General features: G+C 39.5%; 3 protein-coding genes across 3 annotated transcripts; 1 reads left to right on the forward strand and 2 right to left on the reverse strand.

Annotated features, from left to right (window-relative positions):
* The first annotated feature begins 135 nt into the window (after positions 1–135).
* LOC116302484 (vesicular inhibitory amino acid transporter-like) lies at positions 136–3,680 on the forward strand. The gene has a single exon (XM_031711824.2). It carries the CDS (start codon positions 1,462–1,464, stop codon positions 2,764–2,766), a length of 1,305 nt encoding a protein of 434 aa, XP_031567684.1. The 5' UTR covers positions 136–1,461; the 3' UTR covers positions 2,767–3,680.
* On the reverse strand, positions 2,659–11,538 carry LOC116302939 (uncharacterized). Its single transcript, XM_089023998.1, has 10 exons — positions 11,420–11,538; positions 10,787–10,973; positions 9,833–10,419; positions 9,245–9,614; positions 8,609–8,909; positions 7,703–7,706; positions 6,761–6,959; positions 5,508–6,112; positions 4,650–5,019; positions 2,659–4,194 (listed from the first exon to the last, which is right to left on the reverse strand). Exons 2-10 carry the CDS (start codon positions 10,962–10,964, stop codon positions 3,944–3,946), a joined length of 2,865 nt encoding a protein of 954 aa, XP_088880124.1. The 5' UTR covers positions 10,965–10,973; positions 11,420–11,538; the 3' UTR covers positions 2,659–3,943.
* A 485-nt stretch (positions 11,539–12,023) lies between these two features.
* On the reverse strand, positions 12,024–17,869 carry LOC116303669 (monocarboxylate transporter 10). The gene is made up of 5 exons (XM_031713287.2): positions 17,737–17,869; positions 15,699–15,870; positions 14,601–15,196; positions 13,782–14,154; positions 12,024–13,505 (listed from the first exon to the last, which is right to left on the reverse strand). Exons 2-5 carry the CDS (start codon positions 15,868–15,870, stop codon positions 13,309–13,311), a joined length of 1,338 nt encoding a protein of 445 aa, XP_031569147.2. The 5' UTR covers positions 17,737–17,869; the 3' UTR covers positions 12,024–13,308.
* Between the last annotated feature and the right edge of the window lie 3,381 nt (positions 17,870–21,250).

Here is a 21,250-nt window from a genome sequence, read left to right on the forward strand (position 1 = left end):
CAGATCAAGCGTGAATTACTGTATGACAAAGTAAATATATGTACATATTTAAACAAAAATTTTTGCTTTCACTGAGTCTGATTGGACGTTCAGGGTTGGTCATAATGAAACAATCAAATTTAGAACGACAACGTTTTAAGAAGGTGAATATTGTTGTCCTCAGTCCTGCGTGTCTTAATTCATTATGATGGAACAATGTATGTTTGCCAATTGAAGAGGATGGTATTTTATCCTCTGCTATAGGTGTCGTGTCGTGTAACCAATATACCATGTATCACACGCTGCCACACCGAAATTTCTAGATTACATTCTGTTGGTTAACGAGAGATGGTTTCACTTCATTATTTTGGCGAACAGAAAAGATATTTTAAGAATAATAAACTCCCAAAAGTAACTAACTTTTTGCTATTATTAATATTATTATTTCAATTGTTTTTCTTGTTTTCAATGTTTGTTTTAAGGCTTATTTTTTCGAAGAAGTTTGATATTTATACAGTATTTTCTCCCAGATGTGCAAGCATTTTTATAGGATTCAAGAGGGAAAGCGTTACTTCACAAGTTATTGTAACTCCTGTCTCGCCTTCTGCATGTCTAAAGCCCCATTTACACTAGCGATTTTTGCGGCGATATTTGCTGCGATTTTTTTTGCGATTTGGTCCATAATAAATAATAGTAAAGAATTTACTTGTAAAGTGTATTTCACCAAGATTTTCCTAGACGAATGTCTCTTTTGAAGGATGAGACAAAAGATTTCATATTTCCGAAAATTGCCACAAAAATCGCAGCAAAAATCGCAGCAAAAATCGCAGCAAAAATCGCAGCAAAAATCGCCAGTGTAAACGGGGCTTAAGATTCCATGACATTGAAAGTGACCAATGTCTATACTTGACATGGTGTCTTAGAGCTCCCGTCTACGACCATATGGGTGATCGATTAGTTCAGTCTCGATTAATGCATCGGACTGTATCTAATTGCAAGGACTTGAAATCCCGTCCAGTCCAATTTGGAGGCTTTGAAATGACTTCTCATACTCATTAATTATTCGGGAGGTTATTTGTTTAGAATTGAAAGACTAAGGGACAGATATGTCCCTGAACTGAATTAATTTTGATCCAGTCCAAGGACAAGATTAATTCAGTCCTTTCACGGACTTTAGCAGGTTTCAAGTAACATCATGTGACCCAAAAAATAGCCCTTTGATTGGCTGGTTTACTCATGAAATATTATAGTATGAGAAAGTTGGTGAAATTACCTAAATAAAGCGTGACACCCTGAGGTCACGAAAATTAGCTAGTCATGCACAATAATTTATTTAATTTTCCCGGGAAATTTAGAACACCATTATTATGATTAGAAGCGCGCAATAATTGTTAGTTCAGCGTCAGATAGAGCGTTTTTCAATCTAATTTTCTCGCTGAAAATCTTGGTACGAAATCTTCGGTCGTGTTCTTTCAAAGGACAATGGGTAGCAATGATTGCAACCGGGCTGAAGAAGCATACGAAAAGTGGCCCTTTGCTATGCTGCTCTCTGAAGACGATGATGAAGTCTTCATAACCGATTCGTCAACAGAACACGAAGACACTGAGCACAAAAACATACCAACAAACGAAGCAGTTTTGAATCTCCTCTCTGGTCTAGTGGGATCTGGTCTTCTTGCTCTTCCTTACGTCATATCAAAGGGAGGAGTTCTAGCTATCATCGCATTAGTATTAGTCCCGTTTATATGTTCTTATACGGGAAAGATTCTAATCGAGTGTATGTACGAGAGATCTTACTACAGGCGTAAAATACGCGTCCATTCATCGTACAGAGAAATCGGGGAAGCGTGCTGGCCTGGTAAAGCTGGGATACTAACAGTTACCATACAGATAATACAGTTGGCATTGTCCGCTTCTTCATGTATTGTACTCAGTGCATCTCTTCTATCCCACGTACTTAACTTCCTCGACAGGTCGGAACGCGAATGGATCATCATTGCAACTATTCTGGCCCTTCCAACGGTGTTCGTGCGCAGCTTGGCCCACGTGTCATGGATAAATATCTTGAGCATTACAACACTCTTCTCCCCCATTGTCGTCATCACAGGTTATGGGTTCTTCAACAACCAACCTTGGGACTTCAAGGTTCTTCCATTATGGAACCTCGAGGGAGTTCCTTTAGCGATAAGTATCATTACTCACAGCTACGTCGCCCATGGAGCGCTACCAGTGATTGAAGAAGGGATGGATGATAAAACCAAGTTTGATACCATGCTTAAAGTCACCTACGTACTCTGTGCTGTACTCCGAACCACATTTGCAATTAATGGATTCTTTTCGTATTACGGTAATATTAATGAGATCATTAGCAATAGCTTACCCCCAGGTATTCTTATCACCGTTAATACTCTTCTCTTGATCTATTCACTACTTTGTTACCCGTTCGCAGGGATAGCGCTTATTCATACCGTTGAGACGTCGTTATTTTCAAACTACACTTTCGTTGTTTCGGACCGCCGCTGGTACATAATCTCGCGCATTTCATTGATAGTAAGTTCTTTATTTTTCGCGCTACTGATTCCTCGCTACGCCGTTCTGATAGCAATAAGTGGGAATCTTAAATCTATCTTAGGTCTTATTCTACCGTGTTTGTTTCATTTAAAACTAAGGGCGGGTGAGTTGAGTATAGTCACCATTATTGTGGATTTTTTTATTTTGGCGCTTGGAATCGCGATAGTTGTTATCGGAACAGTCGCATCTGTGTTCCAAATGATCGTCATGTACTAAAGAATCTCTACTTTGAACGATTTCTTTGAATATTTAGATCTTATTAACCGAGCGGGAGGTCTGTACGGTATAATATTGACCGAGGTCGGAATGTACAGACCGACCAAGCTCGGTTGATAAGAGTTTTATTATATGACCACTTTTCATTGAAAAGGACAAAATGTTTTTGCCGCAAGATTAATATGCGATCGGACCGGTTAATACCGGAGAATCTATCCAATCAGATTGCTCGATTTGCTAGTGTCCAGGCTCTAAGATTCACGGTCATATAATAAAACATTTTAATAGCTTGGGCGTAAGGTTTTTCCCATTCTTTTAGGCGGGGAGGAAAGAGACTCTGCCGATGTAGAGCGATTCCTTTGATACACCGCCGTCCACGATTGTGGACGAACAAAACCAGTTTAAATGAATAAAACCGGTTTTTAACCGGGTACATGTAGTGCGCATGAGCAAATGTAACACACCGTGGCGCCAAACGTTGTTTGACGAGAGCGGCAGTCAAAATCATGACAGCGTTGCTAAGTTACGCCACGCAGGCGCGACAAGTATAACGTCCTACATCGTCAGAGTCTATTTTCCTCACTCCACCAAAACAAAAGAAAATAGGCTTTGCTAGCAGGGAAACTCAAAATCATCGTTTGATCACCTAAAGATACAACTCGTGGGATATTCATAAATGAACCCTAGTTTCTCATGCGAGGCTTGCAAATACAAAAGAAATGCCACAAATTCCATCAAGTAAAAGGGTGCTTTCTTTTGTATTTTCATATTAGTCTCGCATTCGAGACATTTTTGAGAGTCCATTGTACTGAAAGAGAACATGTAGACTTTTAACACTTGTTTCATATCGACTGGGCACTACTGAAAACCACGCTTAGTGAGTAGGTTTCCCTCATTAAAGATTATCAACACGACTGTGTGTCGCAAATAATAGATAACGAGAAGATATTTATGTTATTTCTCAGCATTCTTTCGATCTGAGCCGGTTCCGTGCTTCTAGTACGTTTTGAACCCGACTATAAACATGCAATGTCATAAGTTTTTTGCACGCCAAATCCATGTAAATTAATTCAAATACAAATTAGCTGTATTACAGTTGAGCACGCAATGAGAAATTCTTTTGTTTTAAGAATCATACAAGTCAGGATATCGGGCCGATACGATGTAAATTGTATTATTATCCATCAAAGGCAACATTCACTTGTGAGAAATCATTCTTCTTCAAACTTTCTGTTCTTTCACGATAAGCAGTGCTAACACATGGTAAGGGGATCGTTTCCTTAAAAGCAGGTTCCAAGCAAATTTCACGTGTTCTGTTTCTTAGCGCAATGCATGCCGGTATAATATGGATTGCTGCAGCCACTAAGAGAACAACTCCACTCATGAAAAAGGCGGATTTGTAGGTCCCCGAGGTATCAGCTAGTAGTCCTGTGGAATAGATATTATGATGAGAATGTGAAGAAAAATTAGATGGAAAAAGAAAGAGAGAATGTGGAGAAAAAAGATGACATGACATGAGTTGAGGTCAGGTGTTGTATGAGGTGAAGTGTAGTCTGGGGAGATGAGACGAGGCGTGGTGTGGTGTAGCATGATGAGATGAAACGTGAATGGGGAGTTTGGTGCGGTGGTGAGGGATGAGATGAGAAGTGTGGTGTGGTGTGCGGAGATGACAGGTGGAGAGGTGCTGCAAGATGATGTGACGTGAGGTGAGCCAGATGAGAAGTGTTGTAGTTAGATGAGATAATTAAGATGATGAGATGTTGTGAGATGAGGTGTGGTGTGGTGTGGTGTGGTGTGGTGTGGTAAGTTGTGGTGTTGTGTGGTGTGGTGAGAAAGGTAATATCCATTATGTGAGGCGTGATGAAGACGAAAATAATTCTTACCAGCCACAGCTGGACCAGCCACAAAAAACGGTGCCGTCATTGAATAACCTTGACCAAATGCAGACGACGCTTTGGATTGAATAACACTACTAGTAAGAAGAACGGTGGTGGTTGTGCGAAACGTGCCATCAACAAGACCGTGTACACAAGTAAATGCCACCATGTGACCATATGTCTTGGCAAAAGGAAGAACGAAGAGACCGACAGCACCAAGAATCTCAGCAGACATGTTGACAAGGCTTGGATCGATTCTTGAGAAGTCAGACAAACGACCGCTGATGACCCGTGAGATAATGGAAGTCAGCCCTAGAAAGGTATAGAGCGTTGAGGCTTTTGCTGCTGATATTCCTATTTCTTCTGAGAATTTTACCTTTAAAAAATTAATATCTATGATTATAACACTGGATGCGTTTTCTGGTATACCACTTTGTCCCTTCCCTTCCCTATCTTTCCTTCCCTTACTCCCTCCCTCCCCCTTCCTTACTCCCTCCCACCCTCCCTCCCCATTCATTATTCCCCACATACTTCACTTTGCCCTGACTAACGATCCAGAGTGCCTCCCTAGCTTAAATCCAGTTCATTATTGGATATTTGGTCGTTTCAATTCAAGTTTTAACGAGCCGCAACAAACATGTATGAGTTCGTGTTTAGCAGTTGGTCCAGCTCGTTGGAATGTCTTGATAGAGCTAATCGTTGATTGGTTAATGTTACTCTAATTTGACAGTTCAACATTTTTTATCGTCTCGAGATTTGAATTTATTTTTTGATACATTAACCAAAGATTGAAAGCGAAGAACGAATTGAAAAATCCAATAATAATTTGAATATTATATTCTAGAGGGTTGCATGCTCACTTACCAAATGAAAGACTGGATTATAGACTCCAAATGAAGCTATCGCAATCGAAATAACGGAAATTGTAAATTTGGGTACTTTCCACACGGACAAGTCAAACATGCTGCGCAAGCTGAAAACTTTTTTTACGCGTGTTTGATTTGGGGAGTCAGCGGTTTCCTCATTCCCGTCATGCGATTCTTCCTCGACATTTGGATCGAAGACCAAAGCCGTGAAACCAAATAAGACAAAGGTGCCACTGAGAACACGATATAAATTCCTCCATCCAAGTACATCCAAGAGGTATTGCATGATGATCGGTACTGTCATGACTCCAACCCCAACACCAGCACTATTAACACCCAACGCCAGAGAACGTCGCTTCTTAAAGTACTTCACGGTAAACAAAATATTTGACGTGACTACAAAACTGAGTCCGAACGCCAATAACAGACTAAAGGTGAAGAACATGGCGTTCACGTTGTATATGAGAGATGAGAGAATCAGGCTTACTATCATGATGACGAAACCTAGTCCACAAATGAGCTGACCTCCAAAATGGCCGCAAAGCCAACTTGTGAAAACAGTCATGAGGAACGTCGTTCCGGATGAAACAGAACCAATCAGTGCTGAAAGCAGAACAATGAAAAATAAAAACAGGGTATCGGTTTATTTATGTGGATGTAGTTAGCTGTCGCCCTCAATGGTGTTACAGTTTCAAACTGGTGTTGATAAATGTATACCAATGTATATTATACTAATATATAGTATACCAATAAATGGCCTTGCTATATATAGTACGTGTTAATATGCATGCCTTATACCATATATCATTGTGGCATGGCGTTGCTATATATAGTATGTGTTATTTTACATGCCTTACACCATATATAGGGTTGCTATATATAGTAGGAGTTATTATGCATGCTTTATACCATATATGGGGTTGCTATAAATAGTACGTGTTATTGTGCATACCTTGTACCATATATGGGGTTGCTATAAATAGTACGTGTTATTATGCATGCCTTATAACATATATGGGGTTGCTATATATATATATATATATATAGAACACGTGTTATAGTGCATACCTTATATGATGTTTTCATGCCTTAAATGGTGTTACCAAACCTAATATGATTTTGGCCATGCTTTATATGGCAATGCAATACCTTCTATAATGCTTGCAATGCCGTATATGCTTGTTGTCATGCCTTATTTGGTGTTGCAATTCCTTATATGGTCATGTCATGCAGTATATGGTGTTTCCATACCTATTTTATCTCTCCCTTCGTTAAATTCTTTCATTAGCACTGGAAGAAACACCCCAAAGCTTCGCGCAAACCCAGGGCCGAGCCAGTTTTGTATCACTGAACTCAACAGCACGACCCAGGACCACGGGCCATCTTGTTTGTGAGGAGGTCTGTTTTGGCCCGGAAGGCATGGAAACGTGGAACAAGTCATGATTTTGTCCTGTCAGCAGAAGACAGTTTCCATAGAGGTATGGACAACGATGGCCTATTATGAATGAAAAACAAAACTGTTTAGGTTGTTCCATAGGAAAGGGGGTTGAGGGGAGAGGGGGGTCGGGGGTGGTTACATTGATTTATTGCCAACTTATTACGATATACACTTATTTCAGTAAACGCTATTGTCAAAGGCGACAGCCAATAGGCGAAAAGCGATAGGAGATAGGTCATTCCAAGATCCAATAGCTGGAATGACTCGTGTTTCTAGTGTAGAGACTGATTCAATGTTCTTCGTACTCAACGAAACCATTTCCATGTCGGAATGACCTATCGCCTTTGGCAATGACAACGTTTTTTGAAATAGGTGCATAAATGAGTATCAATAACGATTCATTATTTATGATAATACTATGCAAATGTTTAACTGATTATTATCAACTTGGCAACCTACGTGCGATGATACTTGACCCTTGGCCATATATATATATATTTCACAAGGCCTTTCTATGATTAATACAAAGCAATTCTGGAATAATTTCAATGCATTTTATCAGAATTTGACTCTAAATATCCCAGATATCAATGAAACAGCTTCAATTCCAACTTCGTTAGTGTTCTATAATAGTCACGATTTGGAAGAAATAATCTAATTACAGCCAATATACAATACTAGTTACCTATCAGCCGGTCCAACAAGAAAAGACCAGCTTTTTTGAAGGCATCAACTGTTTCGTCGAATATAAATACCAATCTAAAATGAAGCATACATTGCACGGTTAATTAGTAGAATTTCGTCTTTGAAGTCAATTAATTCCTACAGAGACGAGACGCTTTCCTTAAAAATAATATAAATCGATGTGTACTAGTAAAGGGTGTCTATCAAATCTTGGTCTGTAGCTTAAACGAGGCTGGCTATATTTACAATCCTTATATATGAAGTCAAAATATAATAGAACAGATACCCACCTAAATCAAGGTACTGTAGTTTGGGGAGTTTGCCAGCGTTCTGCTGATAATCCATCTACCTTGGCCTCTCTGCAAACTCTAGCACAATCATGACACAGTGGAAACTTGAAACTTAAAAAAATGGCCTGTCTTGGATTGCATTACTGACAGGCACATCGAGTCACAGATCTGGCGTTACATTCTAACATTGACAAAATACTGAATGTACTTTTATTTGTTTTTAGTTATCGCTAAAATAGGTGTGAAAAAGAGATCATAATATTATAGAAATCTAGAAGAGAAAAAGATGGGCCAATGCAATTAAAAGACAGAAGTAAGTAAAGACTTAGTGTATTTAATTTCCTTCTCTAAGCTGTTTATTCAGGGCTTACTCATGACGTAAGCTAAAAGGATAGTCAAAAGGAAAGGATTACAAGCACGTCACTAAAGGCCTAGAAAAATGCCATCGAGGCCAATAAATCAGCGAACAGCTGACATGTTTTGAGACTCGTACAATGTCTCTACATTGGTATAATGATTCAGAACTTGAGCCCAAAAAACTCTGTGCATTTAAACTGGGAGTTTTTACTGAACTTTAAACGCTTTATGTTAACCCATTACACCATGATCAGAAAGTGAAAACCTTTAAGCCAATAAACAGATTCTTAATTTCACATTTGAACTTTTAATTAAGAAAAAATTTTTTACAAGTGAGTGTCTTGAACATCAATGGCATTATTAGTGTGAGATTTCTCCATCACATCTTTATTTGGGACAGAACACGTTTCTCTTTTCTGGAATACTAGTTCATTGTCTTGAACATCGCAGGCACCATTGGTGTGAGATTTCTCAAGTACATTGTCATTTGGGGCAGCTATCATTCTTCTATTCGTCTCCCCGTTACTTCTCCAACAAAGGAGAAGAGAATAGATAAAAGACCCTAGCAGCGTGATAGACCCTGCTATGTAAAAGGCAGGAATGTAGGAATCGTAATGATCAGCGATGGCACCTGTAAAAAAAGGTATATTGCTTGTGTTATAGCCGCCGCCATCTTAGTTGAATTTATAGAGATTATCTTGCTTTGTCAGCCAACATGGCTGCCACCAAAAAAAACTAAATGTAGATACGTCTTTCGAAAATTGGCAGCTACTTCAAAACCTTTTGGAGAAGTTCGTAGTTTTTATAGCCGCCTGTATATCGTTGTAATAAGGCGGAGCAAGAGTACAGGAACTGGGGAAGAGGAAGTGGCAAGCGCGCGAGTTTTGGCGCGAATCAAGTTTCTCTGGGTCAATCAGAATCGAGATAGCGAGTACAATGTATAACAATATCCGTTAGTTTTCTTACCCGCTACAGCAGGGCCAGCGCCAGCAAAGACTGATATCGCCATGTTTGCCTGCCCAAAAGCAGAAGCCATTCGTTCAACACCCACACTATCAAGAAACAGAATATTCAAAGTCGTCCGAAACGTTCCGTCGGCCATTCCGTAGAAGATGGAGAAGATGACAAGGTGCGTGTACGTAGCTGCTTGTGTAAGGAGAATAGTTGAGATCCCGCTGACTATTTCTGCAGCTTGGTTCACGTGGTTTGGTCTGATGAAGCTTACGTCACAAAGACGCCCGGCGATGACCCGAGTGATTACCGAAGTTCCTCCGAAAAAGACGAAAAGTGTAGCGGCCGGTAATGCGCCTATACCGATTTCGTTGGCAAATTTTATCTGCGAAGAAAGACATGCGCATTAATAAAGGTAGACTTTTTTGAAACTTTATTAGAACATGTGGTAAATACCATATGTAAAAAGAAAAGACAAGGAAAGAGGAAAGGAAAGAGGAAAGCAAAGCAAAGCAAAGCAAAGCAAAGCAAAGCAAAGCAAAGCAAAGCAAAGGAATGGAAGGAGAAGCTCAAGTACATCAAAACATAGTCAAGGATCCTAACCACATGTATCTGCGCTGTGTGGTGACCAAAACAAGCTACCATATTGGACAATACAGCGATGGTATACAAGGGAACTCTCCATATCGACGTGTCAAATACATCCAATATTCTTTTCCCGCGATTAGCGACTTGAGGTTTTTCTTCTGTTGAACTGGTGGGCGTTTCAACATTGGGGTCATAGAATAAGGTCAAGAATGACATCAAAACGAAAAGGCCAGCGATCAGACGGAAAATGTTCCTCCATTCCATTATTTTAAGGAGGTACTGAGTAAGTGGTCCCCAGCAGATCGCTCCTACTCCTACCGCGCTTGCAACAATGCCGACCGCGAGAGAGCGGCGCCTTTTGAAATACATCCCAATGATAAGAAAACCTGAGCCCTGTATACAACTGCTCCCGAAAGCACTCAGGAGGCTGTGACTGAAATACATAGGGATTATACTATGCGGGAGGGAACTGAGGACGAATCCTGCCGCTGACAAGGCATGACCGATGGCGCAGATGACTTGGCAGCCGCATTTGTGACATAGATGACTTGACACGACAATTAGACAGAGAAAGACGGCGAAATTCAGGGATCCAACGAGCGCTATGAATAGAAAAGGCAAAGAATTTTAAAAATTAAATCGTAAATTTTAGTAGTAAATAGTATTTTTTATATTTGCAGTTGAAAATAATCCAACAATTGACTTCTTTATTTCAGGTCAGGAAAGTATTCAATGGAATTTAGTGGAGATTAATACTGTTTGGAATACGTAGTAACGAAGGAATAAAGGTAAAGTGAAATCATTTGTTATCTTTTGGTCAAGATGGTGGTAGCAATACCTTACAGGAGAAATGGTTAAGTTTATCCCTGTGTATCTCTCTCTATATATCATTATTACATAACATATATGATACCACTAGCAGCCATGATTATCATAATCATTGATCATCATAATCATCTACGTACGCACCTGCTCTTTCTCGACTCTCACCGAACTCCTTCATCAAGATCGGTAGATACACCCCAAAACTATAACCAATCCCTCCACTCAACCAGGTTGTCAGGAACACACAGGATAATATTACCCATGCCCATGGTCCGTCCTGCTTGTGTGGTGCACCTCCAGTGCGGAAGAGAGAACAACCCATTACAAAATGCTGTAAAAAAATATCGTATGGGCATATCAGTCACGTGATATTCTTTTGCTTAGCAACATGCATCAACAAATTTACATCAGTTTTTTATGTGTCTGTCATCTCATTGACGAGAAATTGCGTCATCACATCGTCAAAGTAGCGTAGATCCACGAGGCGTAGTCAATCTTTGCATACTACTTTGACAATGTGATGACGAAATTTATAGTCAATATGAGGACAGACTAATACAAAAGTGATGTAAATTTGTTTTTTACAATACTGAGAACGATAAAAACTTCTCGTTTTTTAGTGATCAAAACGACCAACGGAAAGAGCGTGCGCTCGTTGACGTCAGCACTAAAATGAACCTAGTCTTCGCTCTCTGAAATCACACAATTTGAAGACGAAGTATATAAGAATTTCAAAGAATCAATAGATAAGTAGAAAAATGAGGTTTACAGTCTTACCAAGATTCCTTGTTTTAGTAGAAAATCCTTCTCTAAGTGATCTGGCAAATCCTGACTGATCAAAGTTGTTATTTTTTTTGTTCACGCGTTTACTGAACCGCTGTCAAAAACACAGGGAATCCAATTTGGAGATTCATATACAAGCAACTTGAGACCTGGGTGAGAATATGCATGACTTTATACACGCTTTTGCCGCCAACGTAAAATTCAGTTCGGGTCACATATACTTGTTTTAGATTTTGAGAAGATCCGGATATCTTCAGTGAAAAAGCCAAATGCAAATAAATTAGGGAAGGTACGTTTTTTATGCTGGGGGGGGGGGGGGGGGGGAGATTAGAGGGGGAGGGGGAAGGGAGGGACTTTAGAGGGGAGGGTCATCAGTAAGAATCTAATTGGGTGGTCATACCTCTCATTCTGACGAGAGCTGTTCCCTTGTTGACTTAATAGGAGGGTCATGACTTTCTTACTGATTGAAAGGGGCACTGCTATAAATGTGCACTGTGAATTCCCAACCCTCCCCTCCCCAATAAAAAACGTATATTAATGATAATAATAATAATAATAATAATAATAATGGTTTAATCAATAGAATCCACTAGGTGGCTCTTCTCCTATTGATAAAACTATCTAATTTACAATAACATACACACAAGATAAATTTACGATAAACTATGAAGCTATAAAATAAATTAGACATAATAAGAAATAAGATTGACATAATTACTATTGGATTATTCTAAGCTAGACAATTATTATACATAAATAAAAAGGACAAAAACTGAAGATACTGGGGCTACGCCCACCGCCCCCAAGCAACCACCCCAGGTCGAGATATTCGGGGCAACAGACAAAGAGAAAACTGTCCCAAATGCCACGACCCAATAATTGCCCAGGGTACAGCAGCGCAGCACCAATATCCATCAATCAGGTGAAAGATAAATTAATTAATAAAAATCAAGTAATGTCATATCGCTTCTTTAGCTCTGCTTTCACTTTAGAACAATATAAACTATAACTAGAAATGTCTTTTATATTATTTTGCAAATTATTGAACAGTTCTGAGGCGATATCTTGAAAAGTTCCCTTTTCCAATGGTCTGACCAAATTCAAGGTGGAACTTTGACGTAAAGTTCTTGATGGTTTGCGAACTTCCAGTGCAACGTAGTTAGGCCAGTGCTCTGAGTTAATGGCTTTATAGATGACTTTCAGCAAGTTATAATCTCTACGTTCACGCATTGGTGTATTGGTATATTCCGGCTCTAAAACTCATTATGCAGTGACTACCTTTGACAGTAAGTCATCCAGTAAAGTAAGAAAGAAAATAACAGCATTCTTTAACCTCTCTTTGGGCGGTCTAACCAGGCTAAGCGACCGGTCATTTTTATCGCCTGGGGTGGAGGGTGGGGGATGTACATTAATTAATTGACAACCCCCACCCCCCACCCGGAAAGGCCAATATAGAGTGATAAAGAGTACAAACGAATGGTAAAATCAAGCAAACGCATAGAGCAATATATATTTTCTAGTATACGGATGATTGGTGTGTTCATCCAGCGCGGCCGTCCTGCTCTGTCCGGTACATACCACCAAACGATGACGTAATTCGTGCGGCATACGGCCCATCTTGGGAAAAAAAAGTAAGTCTTTGCTTTATAAATAGTCTTTCAAGAGAATATATACTGAAATAGTCTTAGATAACTGCATTATTATTTATTTATTTTTTGCTAGTTTTGAATTTATTGAAAGATTTTGCCGGAATCATTTTATTAGCCTACCACTTGGGCTTCCTGTGGTGGCATGCGTAAGTCTTGGTCGCGCAGCCTCGTTTAAGAGCAAATCGTTCACAAAAGTCAACTGCGCTAACTTAACTCGCTTGGAGACCCTGGAGATCAAACCTCCACGATTTCTAGCAACGAGTCTGCATTTGCCAGTCTTGATCCAATTAGTTTTGATCTAACTTCAGTTGCTGGTTCAATCGATTTGTCCTCGTTTCGAAGGAAGAATGGCAATACACCAGCAAATATCACAATACCACCAGTAATGAAGAAGGCGGGAATATATGACTGGAAGCAATCTGCGATAAATCCTGGGGAAAAATAGGAAAACTTATCAATTACACCGACAATAATTTAAACTTTTACTTACACACTATCAGCAAGTGTGCAAGTGTACTACAAACAGCCTAAAAAGTTTTTTTTCAAATGCAAGCGTCATTTTAACGGAGACTCAATCATTGCCAAAAGTAGAAACGAATTCCACTTTTCGCGATGTTCCATGCAACATGTAGCGCAACGCCGTAGCGAGACAACAGCGAGACAAGTTGCAAAGAAAAATTGCTTCGCGTAATCGCGCCTTAACTTACCTGCAGTTGGGGCTCCGGAGAACAGAGCGATGGATGACGTCATCATTCCAATGCTAAAACTCGCAGAAGCTTTCCTTAAATCAGTAAAACAAGTTAAAAAGAAGACACATTGAGTTGTTACAAAGGCACCATTGCCAAATCCAAAGAATATAGAAAACACGATGAAATGAGTATAGATTTTAGCTTGAGTCAATAGTATTAAAGCAATTCCGACAACGAACGAAGACAGTTGAAGAGCGTGAAGGGAACTAAGCCATCCTTTGTCCAGGGCTTTGCCGATGACGACGCGAATAATAGTCGAACACACTCCGATGTAAATGAAAAGGAGAGAAGCCTTGGATCCAGGTATTCCATTCTCTTTTGCAAAACGAACCTGTGGGGGGAAAAATGGACGCTTTTCTCATGAACGAAAATGGACCTTTCCAAAATTCGCTTGGATGACCACGTAGCGATGACTTGAAGTTGAGAGTGAACTTGATTCTTTTATTCATCAAGTCAAACCTCGACTTGAAACCATTGTTTCGTGATCAGTCAAGCGAATTCGTGAATAGTCCGAGTAAGTACGGTTTCATAGCAACCATGTCGTAGGGTAGGGTCATAGCAACCATGTCGTAGGGTAGGGACATAGCAACCATGTCGTAGGGTAGGGACATTTTGCCACAGGTTTGAAGTAAACTGTGTATGAAGTATACGATTGGATCCTCCCCCCCCCCCCCCCCTCCCTTCTCAACGTTTGTACCCCACTCTCAAAAATTCATGGATCCACACTTGAACTTTAAAGCTTAATCTATAATATTCAATAGAACGTAGTTTCCTTACCAGGTGAATCGTTGGAACATAAAGTCCAAAAAACGTCAAAAATACTGAGATCGAACCAACGATATACTTCGTACTTCTCCACACAGAACAATCTATTATCCCCGAGTACCTCGACTTTCGTCCATTAATCTCTATATCACGAGTAGCAAACTTTTTGTCTGGCGCGTCTACCTCTACATTCGGATCAAAGGAGACACCTAGCGCACTTATGAGAAACATGACACTAGTCATGATTCGTAAGGTGCCTCTCCAACCAAAACTGTCAATCAAGACTTGTAAGACAGGCCCTAAAACAAGGACTCCGAGACTGGAACCAGACGTGGTGATTCCTATCGCTATTGAAAGATTCTTCCTGAAGTATTTCCTTAGGATAATCATGAAGGTGTTTATGCAGAAACAGGAGCTCAAGCCAAGAAGCATTCCGTGCGAGAAGTAGAGGATGTAGATATTCTCGACATAGGAGCTGACAATCAAGAAAGCAGCATTGCATAGACCGCTGCAAATCATAACAGTTCGCTCGCCGAAATGTTCTATAATCTTTACCACCAAAGGACCACAGAGGAAAGCAAAACCGACTTGCATAGAACCGATCCAAGCTAGAAGGAATCAAAAAAATAAATAGGTGAGAGACTGGATTAATATCTTGGGGGAAAGGAAAGTAGTGTAGGACAAGATGATGCAGAAGTCTTTCAGCTTCCTTGCAAGCTATAGTTTCGTTTGCAAAGTGCTGTGGTGTAGTTGTAATGCTCGTTTCCATTCTCGAGCGTCTTGGGTTAAATTCCCAGACTCGGCATCACGTGCGTGTTGTTTCAGGGTTCAATCTGTGAGTCAGCCATGCGTCGACTTAGATCAGCCCAGAAATTGTTTCAGGGGTGGATCTGTGAGTTAGCCATGCCCTGGCTTAGATCAGCCCAGATGTTGTTTCAGGGTTCGATCTGTGAGTTAGCCAAGCCCTGACTTAGATTGGCCCAGAGATTGTTTCAAGGGGGAATCTGTGAGTTAGCCGTGCCCTGGCTTAGATCAGCCCAGAGGTTGTTTCAGGGTTTTATCTGGGAGTTAGCCTTGCCCTAACTTATTTGCTTTGATTTTTTCTTTTACCTGTGGTACCCCTGCTCGCTCCAAAATGATCACTGAGCACGGGTAACAAAACACCAAAACTTAGCAGATACCCGAACAGTAGACAATTGATCATCATGGTAGCGAAACACACAAACCACGCCCACGGTCCGTCACGTGGGTGGGGTGACGCCGAACTGTTGCAAAGCGACATCTAAGAATGAAAAAAATACGTCAGAGAAACCCAAATGTAAGATATATTTTAGTTTCTTTATTTCACGAATCCTGCGTTCTGTTAGCGAACAATGGCAGCTAACTCGAGTTTTTAATTTAATTTCAAAATTGTTTGTATCCATTTCTTCGGCCGACTAGTGAGTTTAGACTAAAACAATTAGACGCTGTTCGTCCTCATGGTACCTCATAACCCATGCATTTGGCCTTTGGGGCTTAATAGACAGGTAGTTTCAATCTCCAGTGACAGGCAGCCAAGTTAGTAATATAATAACATTGTTATTAATATTTATATTATTATAATTTATTAATTTTCCTTCCAAAACCACGACGTCTAGAGGCTGCCAAGATGTCATATAAAGCATAAAGAATACTCCAAGGTTTTCACTCATCGGCTTCAAAGATTCCCCGAAAAACTTAGCAAACAAAAGACGGTAGCCAAGTTAGTGCCAATAAACAAACAAGACGATGAAAATATATTTTTCGTTTCATAATATTTTTGGTGAGATGTGTTACGAACATCCTCTAAAGAAAGAAAGAAGTTCCTATCATATTAAATTCATTAACTTACAGTCTTGCGTTTTATTCGTGTTTTGACTAGCGTAAATTTTTTTTTCAGGGGATGGAAAAAGTTGAAAACTTCCATCGTCTGCTACAGATGTACTGGTAATTTCTTTACTTTAAAGCTGTCCTTGTTTTCACCGTTATTATTAACTGCTTTTCAAAACTAGAAATGGTGTGAGGTATTTCAGTATTTCGTACCGTGAATCTGCAGTTAGTTTGCCAATCAGGATACTCTTTACCAAAACAGAGGTAGCAAATTCAAATGAGCCAAATTAAAAGCAATACAAGCACTAGAAAGAACACTCAGTAACCTTACAAAGATTCATTCAGGTGTTATGATATATGGTAATATCGTCCGAGAAAACTTTAGTTGAAACCCGGACAAATCGTCATGTGACCCCCACTCATACAAACCTGACATAATATATCTTTGTAGGGTTACCAAAGTAAAGGTTCTATTCAGTTCTAGTGCTGGTATTCACTCAGTATAATTTCAACTTTTTTGAATTTGCGACAGTCTTTGGCAAAGGTTCTATTCAAAGGAGATATTTGTCTTCTTTGTTCAAGATGCATGCCTATGGTCTTACGAAAGCTATTGAATTATGTAAAATAAGTTGGCAAATCTGCCTTCAATTCTGTCATACTTTTTACTCCAATTTCTTTCCTGTTTAACATATGTGTTTGGCTTGGTACAATTAAGATTTACTGAGTGTGTGCTTACCACATCGTTTTTGTACAAATCTAGTTGGGTGGTCATTTGAAGTAGTGGTTTGGTGATCTCGTTAGCCACAGGGTGACCATAACAAAGGACTCACTGAGCCATAAACACATTACACCGTATCATTATGAGCAATAATCTATGATTTGCTTATGATCTAAGCAAGAACTACATCGTGGTAAAAAACAAACCCTGTTAATAAAGTCACTTCGTTTAAAAAACGAAAGGAGTTTGTATCATTTGCGTAGCTTAACAGCAGATGTCATACCATGAAGACTTGTCTGAGTATAAACTACTTGTGGTCTAGAAAAATAGCAGTGGCGAAGGACAATCAAAACAAGAATTACACTGCATTTTGACCTTCGCCATTTCAAGATATCTGTCTTAAGAGTTCAATAGCTGAATTTTCTGATCACAAAACTCTTAAGTCGTAATAATCGTCATGATAACATTTCAATATGCAAGGGTTAGATGGTCTTGAAGGTTTCTACGGTAATGTGGCTCGTCTGTTGGTGCATGTGTTCTAAGTGAATCGTAATTGTTAAAATTAAAGCTTAATTTCTTTACCTTTTTCAATAATGATTTTCAACAAATCAGTTTATCGGTAAAAACAAGCCATCGACTGGAAACAAGTTGGGGAAGTGATGACAGACACATCAATTAAACTTCGTGCAGACGTAGGCGGTGTACATGTATGTAAATATTTCTGAATAATATTTGTTAGTCAAATTTAACGCAAACTTAACTAATCAATTTGAATTATTTATGAGATTCACAACAAGTATACAAATGCCTAGGTCTAAAAGATTTAGAACATTGAATGTAAACTTAAATTGTAAATAATCGTATCTAAGTGGTTTGGTTTAAAAGTACAAGTTTCATGTGACCTAAAAGAATTTGCTGCTCGAGCATCGGGCCATCCATTTTGATAGAGAGTTTTCACCGGTCTACTAACTCTATTTTCTTTGCCGCCGGCCGGAAAATATTTATATATTGTTAGCAAAACCCTCTTCGATGCCACCTTGAAGCGTATGTAAGCTTAGGATTACTCTTGTCCTCTCTAAATCGATCTATTATTACGGTGTATCTGAAGCGCAATATAGCAGATGGAAGCATATGAGGCTGTGCTGGAGACTTTCGGCCCCTAAACCGCTATCTAGTGACTGATCACGAAGGTCAGCCGAAGCATAAGGGAGAGGTTAGTTGGCCACTAGACCGTGTGTGATTAACCCCTAGCTATGACCAACTAAGACCAACGAGTTCAATATTTTCCTTTTGTTAAAAACTCTTTTGGTCACTATGGTCCATGTGAGACATGATTGAAAATTCATCCAGCCAGAGTGATTGTCACGCGCCGTTACCTTACCTTTCTACTGTTTTCTCCTTTTTTCTTCTTCTTCTTCTTCTATAAGAAGAGCCTTTCTGACCGTAAACAATTAACTTATTTTCCATGACCAGGAAACCGCTCATTTGATCACTTAAAAGAAATTACTATAGACAAGAAATTGTTCCATGGCGGTCAAAGGAAATTCAAACAGGATGAGGATTGTTCTTGCAACATCATAGAGATTACCACTGACCCCTTCTCCCTCCCCTCTCCCTCCCCTCTCCCCTCCCCCTTCCCCCTACACTTTTATAAGAAAATGTATGTAGTAACTAGATTTTGCTAAAGTTTTGAAGTAGCTTTGCTCAATCTTAATTTCTTCTTGGGCTTTGAGATAAAATCTTCTTGCCTTGCTTTTTCACTCTTGTGTAAGCACTGCTGAAAAGTCATGGTTTCGGTTTGTGAGCTACCCGCAGTGCTTGTGCTCGAAAGATGACTGGATAATGGCATGGAATTACCAACTAAAGCACGTGAAATTTCTTCTTGGATCGTTTTTTCTTATCCCTTCTTCCAAAGAACGCTCAGTAGTACTTCCAGTGTTGGCGCCGGCCATCTTGGAATACACGAGGAACCTTGAGCCCACAGTTTTCTACCGCTGGTAAGCTATGCGCGCGCAGAGATTTTTTTTTGTTTGCAGTGCGATTTTTACTTTTGTTTGCAGTGCGATTTTTACTTTTGTTTGCAGTGCGATTTTTACTTTTGTTTGCAGTGCGATTTTTACTTTTGTTTGCAGTGCGATTTTTACTTTCGTTTGCAGTGCGATTTTTACTTTTGTTTGCAGTGCGATTTTTACTTTTGTTTGCAGTGCGATTTTTTTATTCGCATTATTATTTTCATTTTTTGTGCGCAATTTATTTTGTTTACAGTGTGAGATGTTTCATTTGTGGTGTCCCCGTATGTTCGTGAATATGTGATGCTTTATCAGAATGTAGGTGCTCCTTTACTCTAGTTCAAAAATGTCGGGTTGAGAGTTGTTAAGAGTCCTATCTACCAGAGTTTTTGTTAACTAACCCCAATTTGTAAACAACCCGGAGGGGGGGGGGGGGGGGGTTTACCACCCCAACTTGGATAGGGGTGTGCCGCCAGGACCTCAAAACCCTGACCCTATCCCAGACCTAAAATTTTGATTTTACATATCCTACCCCAGACTAAAACTAAGAATTGTACACCCTATCCCAGACTAAAAGAAGGAAAATACGGTTATTCAATAGATTGCAATCAATATTTACTAACGTTTTTATTGTTTTTGTGCCGGCAGAAAGCGTAGTCTATTCGCCAGACAAAAATGACCAAATCGTTAACCCTATACCAGACAAAAATGATACCCTATCCCAGACAGAATGTCAAAAAATGATACCCTACCCCAGACCCAAAAGCCAAAAAACCATACTCTATAGGGCGGTACATACCCGTATAGCAAATGTAGGGGAGTACCCCCCCTCCCCGGTAAACAATGGGTGTGAAGCTAGAAAAACTAGTGAGTAATCCAGTATTTGTTTTCTTACGGAAAACTGACGTGCTGACATGAGTTCCGGAGTTGTCTATGTATACATCAAAAAGGGTAATTTATGATCAGTTTCCGTTTCCAAGGTAAGTCGAATGTTGGGATGACGAGAGTTGATGAACTCGCGCTATGCAGATGATACTTCATTTGCAACGATTGTTTAGGGTTCAATAACGACATTGATTTACTCATTAACATTCTAAGAAAAATGCATTTCCATCTAAATTAATACACGAAATCATTACTCTAGAGTCACCAAATTTGTAGATAACGAAAACAGTATTTCCAGTAACAAACAGGATCTCAATCTCTTTTACTATAAACAGCCATATATCGGCAAGTTCTCGAATATTGTTCAAAAACGCTTAAATAACATTGCCAACAATTATCGTAAAGACATCAACATCAGATTAGCATTTTCATCTTGCAAAATTGGGAGCTTTTTTAGCACGAAAGATCTCATTCCCAAAGGACTTCACTCTAGTATTATTTATAAATTTACATGCGCAGGTCGTGGAGCCTGTTACATTGGGGAATCAACCCGACAGTTTTGTATTAGAGTAAAGGAGCTCCTACATTCTGATAAAGCTTTACATATTCACAAACACCTACGAAGCTCAGAAAATTGTTCTCTCACATGTTCTGAAGAATGTTTCACAATTATAGATCAGGCCTCATCTACCGTCCAACTTAAAATCAAAGAAGCCTTACCACAGGTAGCCCAAGCTTGGTTTCTGTGGTGTCCTGCTATAAGGAAATGTATGGAGATTCATCAAAAATTTCAATAAAATCATTGGAACGTTAAATAAAGCCTCGAAAGTTTACCCGATCATTGAGAAATAGCTTTTCTTTTGAACTGCGTGGTTATTTTTTGAATTTAGCCCGTTTTAAGATTTTTTTCCCCCACCAGTAAGAAATAAGAGAAGGTTGGAAACTCTCTCTCTATCTTATTTCTTACTAGCTGGTGACTACTACACTTAAACCTCAAAAAATATATATATATATTGTGCAACCTCTTCTGCTAGAAGAAAAATATCCAACTGTACACAAAAAATCATGCAACCAAAATTCCTGCCAATCCCCCACCGCCATCAATTATTTACTGGTTCATCACATAGGTATTTATACATTGTGCAATCTGCATCACGATATTATAAAATCTGAAGATGGCAGACGTTTAATAAATACTGCCG

Source organism: Actinia tenebrosa, unplaced genomic scaffold, assembly GCF_029948245.1.
Source record: "Actinia tenebrosa isolate PJP-AT-01 unplaced genomic scaffold, QUT_ActTen_1.0 PGA_scaffold8__29_contigs__length_14323225, whole genome shotgun sequence".
NCBI lineage: Eukaryota > Metazoa > Cnidaria > Anthozoa > Actiniaria > Actiniidae > Actinia > Actinia tenebrosa.

Excerpts from the sequence above, each read along its gene's own strand:
- LOC116303669 (XM_031713287.2), bottom strand. The coding sequence starts at position 15,870 with ATGTCGCTTTGCAACAGTTCGGCGTCACCCCACCCACGTGACGGACCG. Across the intron at positions 15,197-15,698 it reads AGCGAGCAGGGGTACCACAG|CTTGGATCGGTTCTATGCAA; the intron begins GTAAAAGAAAAA and ends GATTCCTTCTAG. Across the intron at positions 14,155-14,600 it reads ATGTTCCAACGATTCACCTG|GTTCGTTTTGCAAAAGAGAA; the intron begins GTAAGGAAACTA and ends TTCCCCCCACAG.
- LOC116302484 (XM_031711824.2), top strand. The coding sequence starts at position 1,462 with ATGGGTAGCAATGATTGCAACCGGGCTGAAGAAGCATACGAAAAGTGG.
- LOC116302939 (XM_089023998.1), bottom strand. The coding sequence starts at position 10,964 with ATGGGTTGTTCTCTCTTCCGCACTGGAGGTGCACCACACAAGCAGGAC. Across the intron at positions 5,020-5,507 it reads ATAATCCAGTCTTTCATTTG|GTAAAATTCTCAGAAGAAAT; the intron begins GTAAGTGAGCAT and ends AATTTTTTAAAG. Across the intron at positions 4,195-4,649 it reads GGCTGGTCCAGCTGTGGCTG|GACTACTAGCTGATACCTCG; the intron begins GTAAGAATTATT and ends TCTATTCCACAG.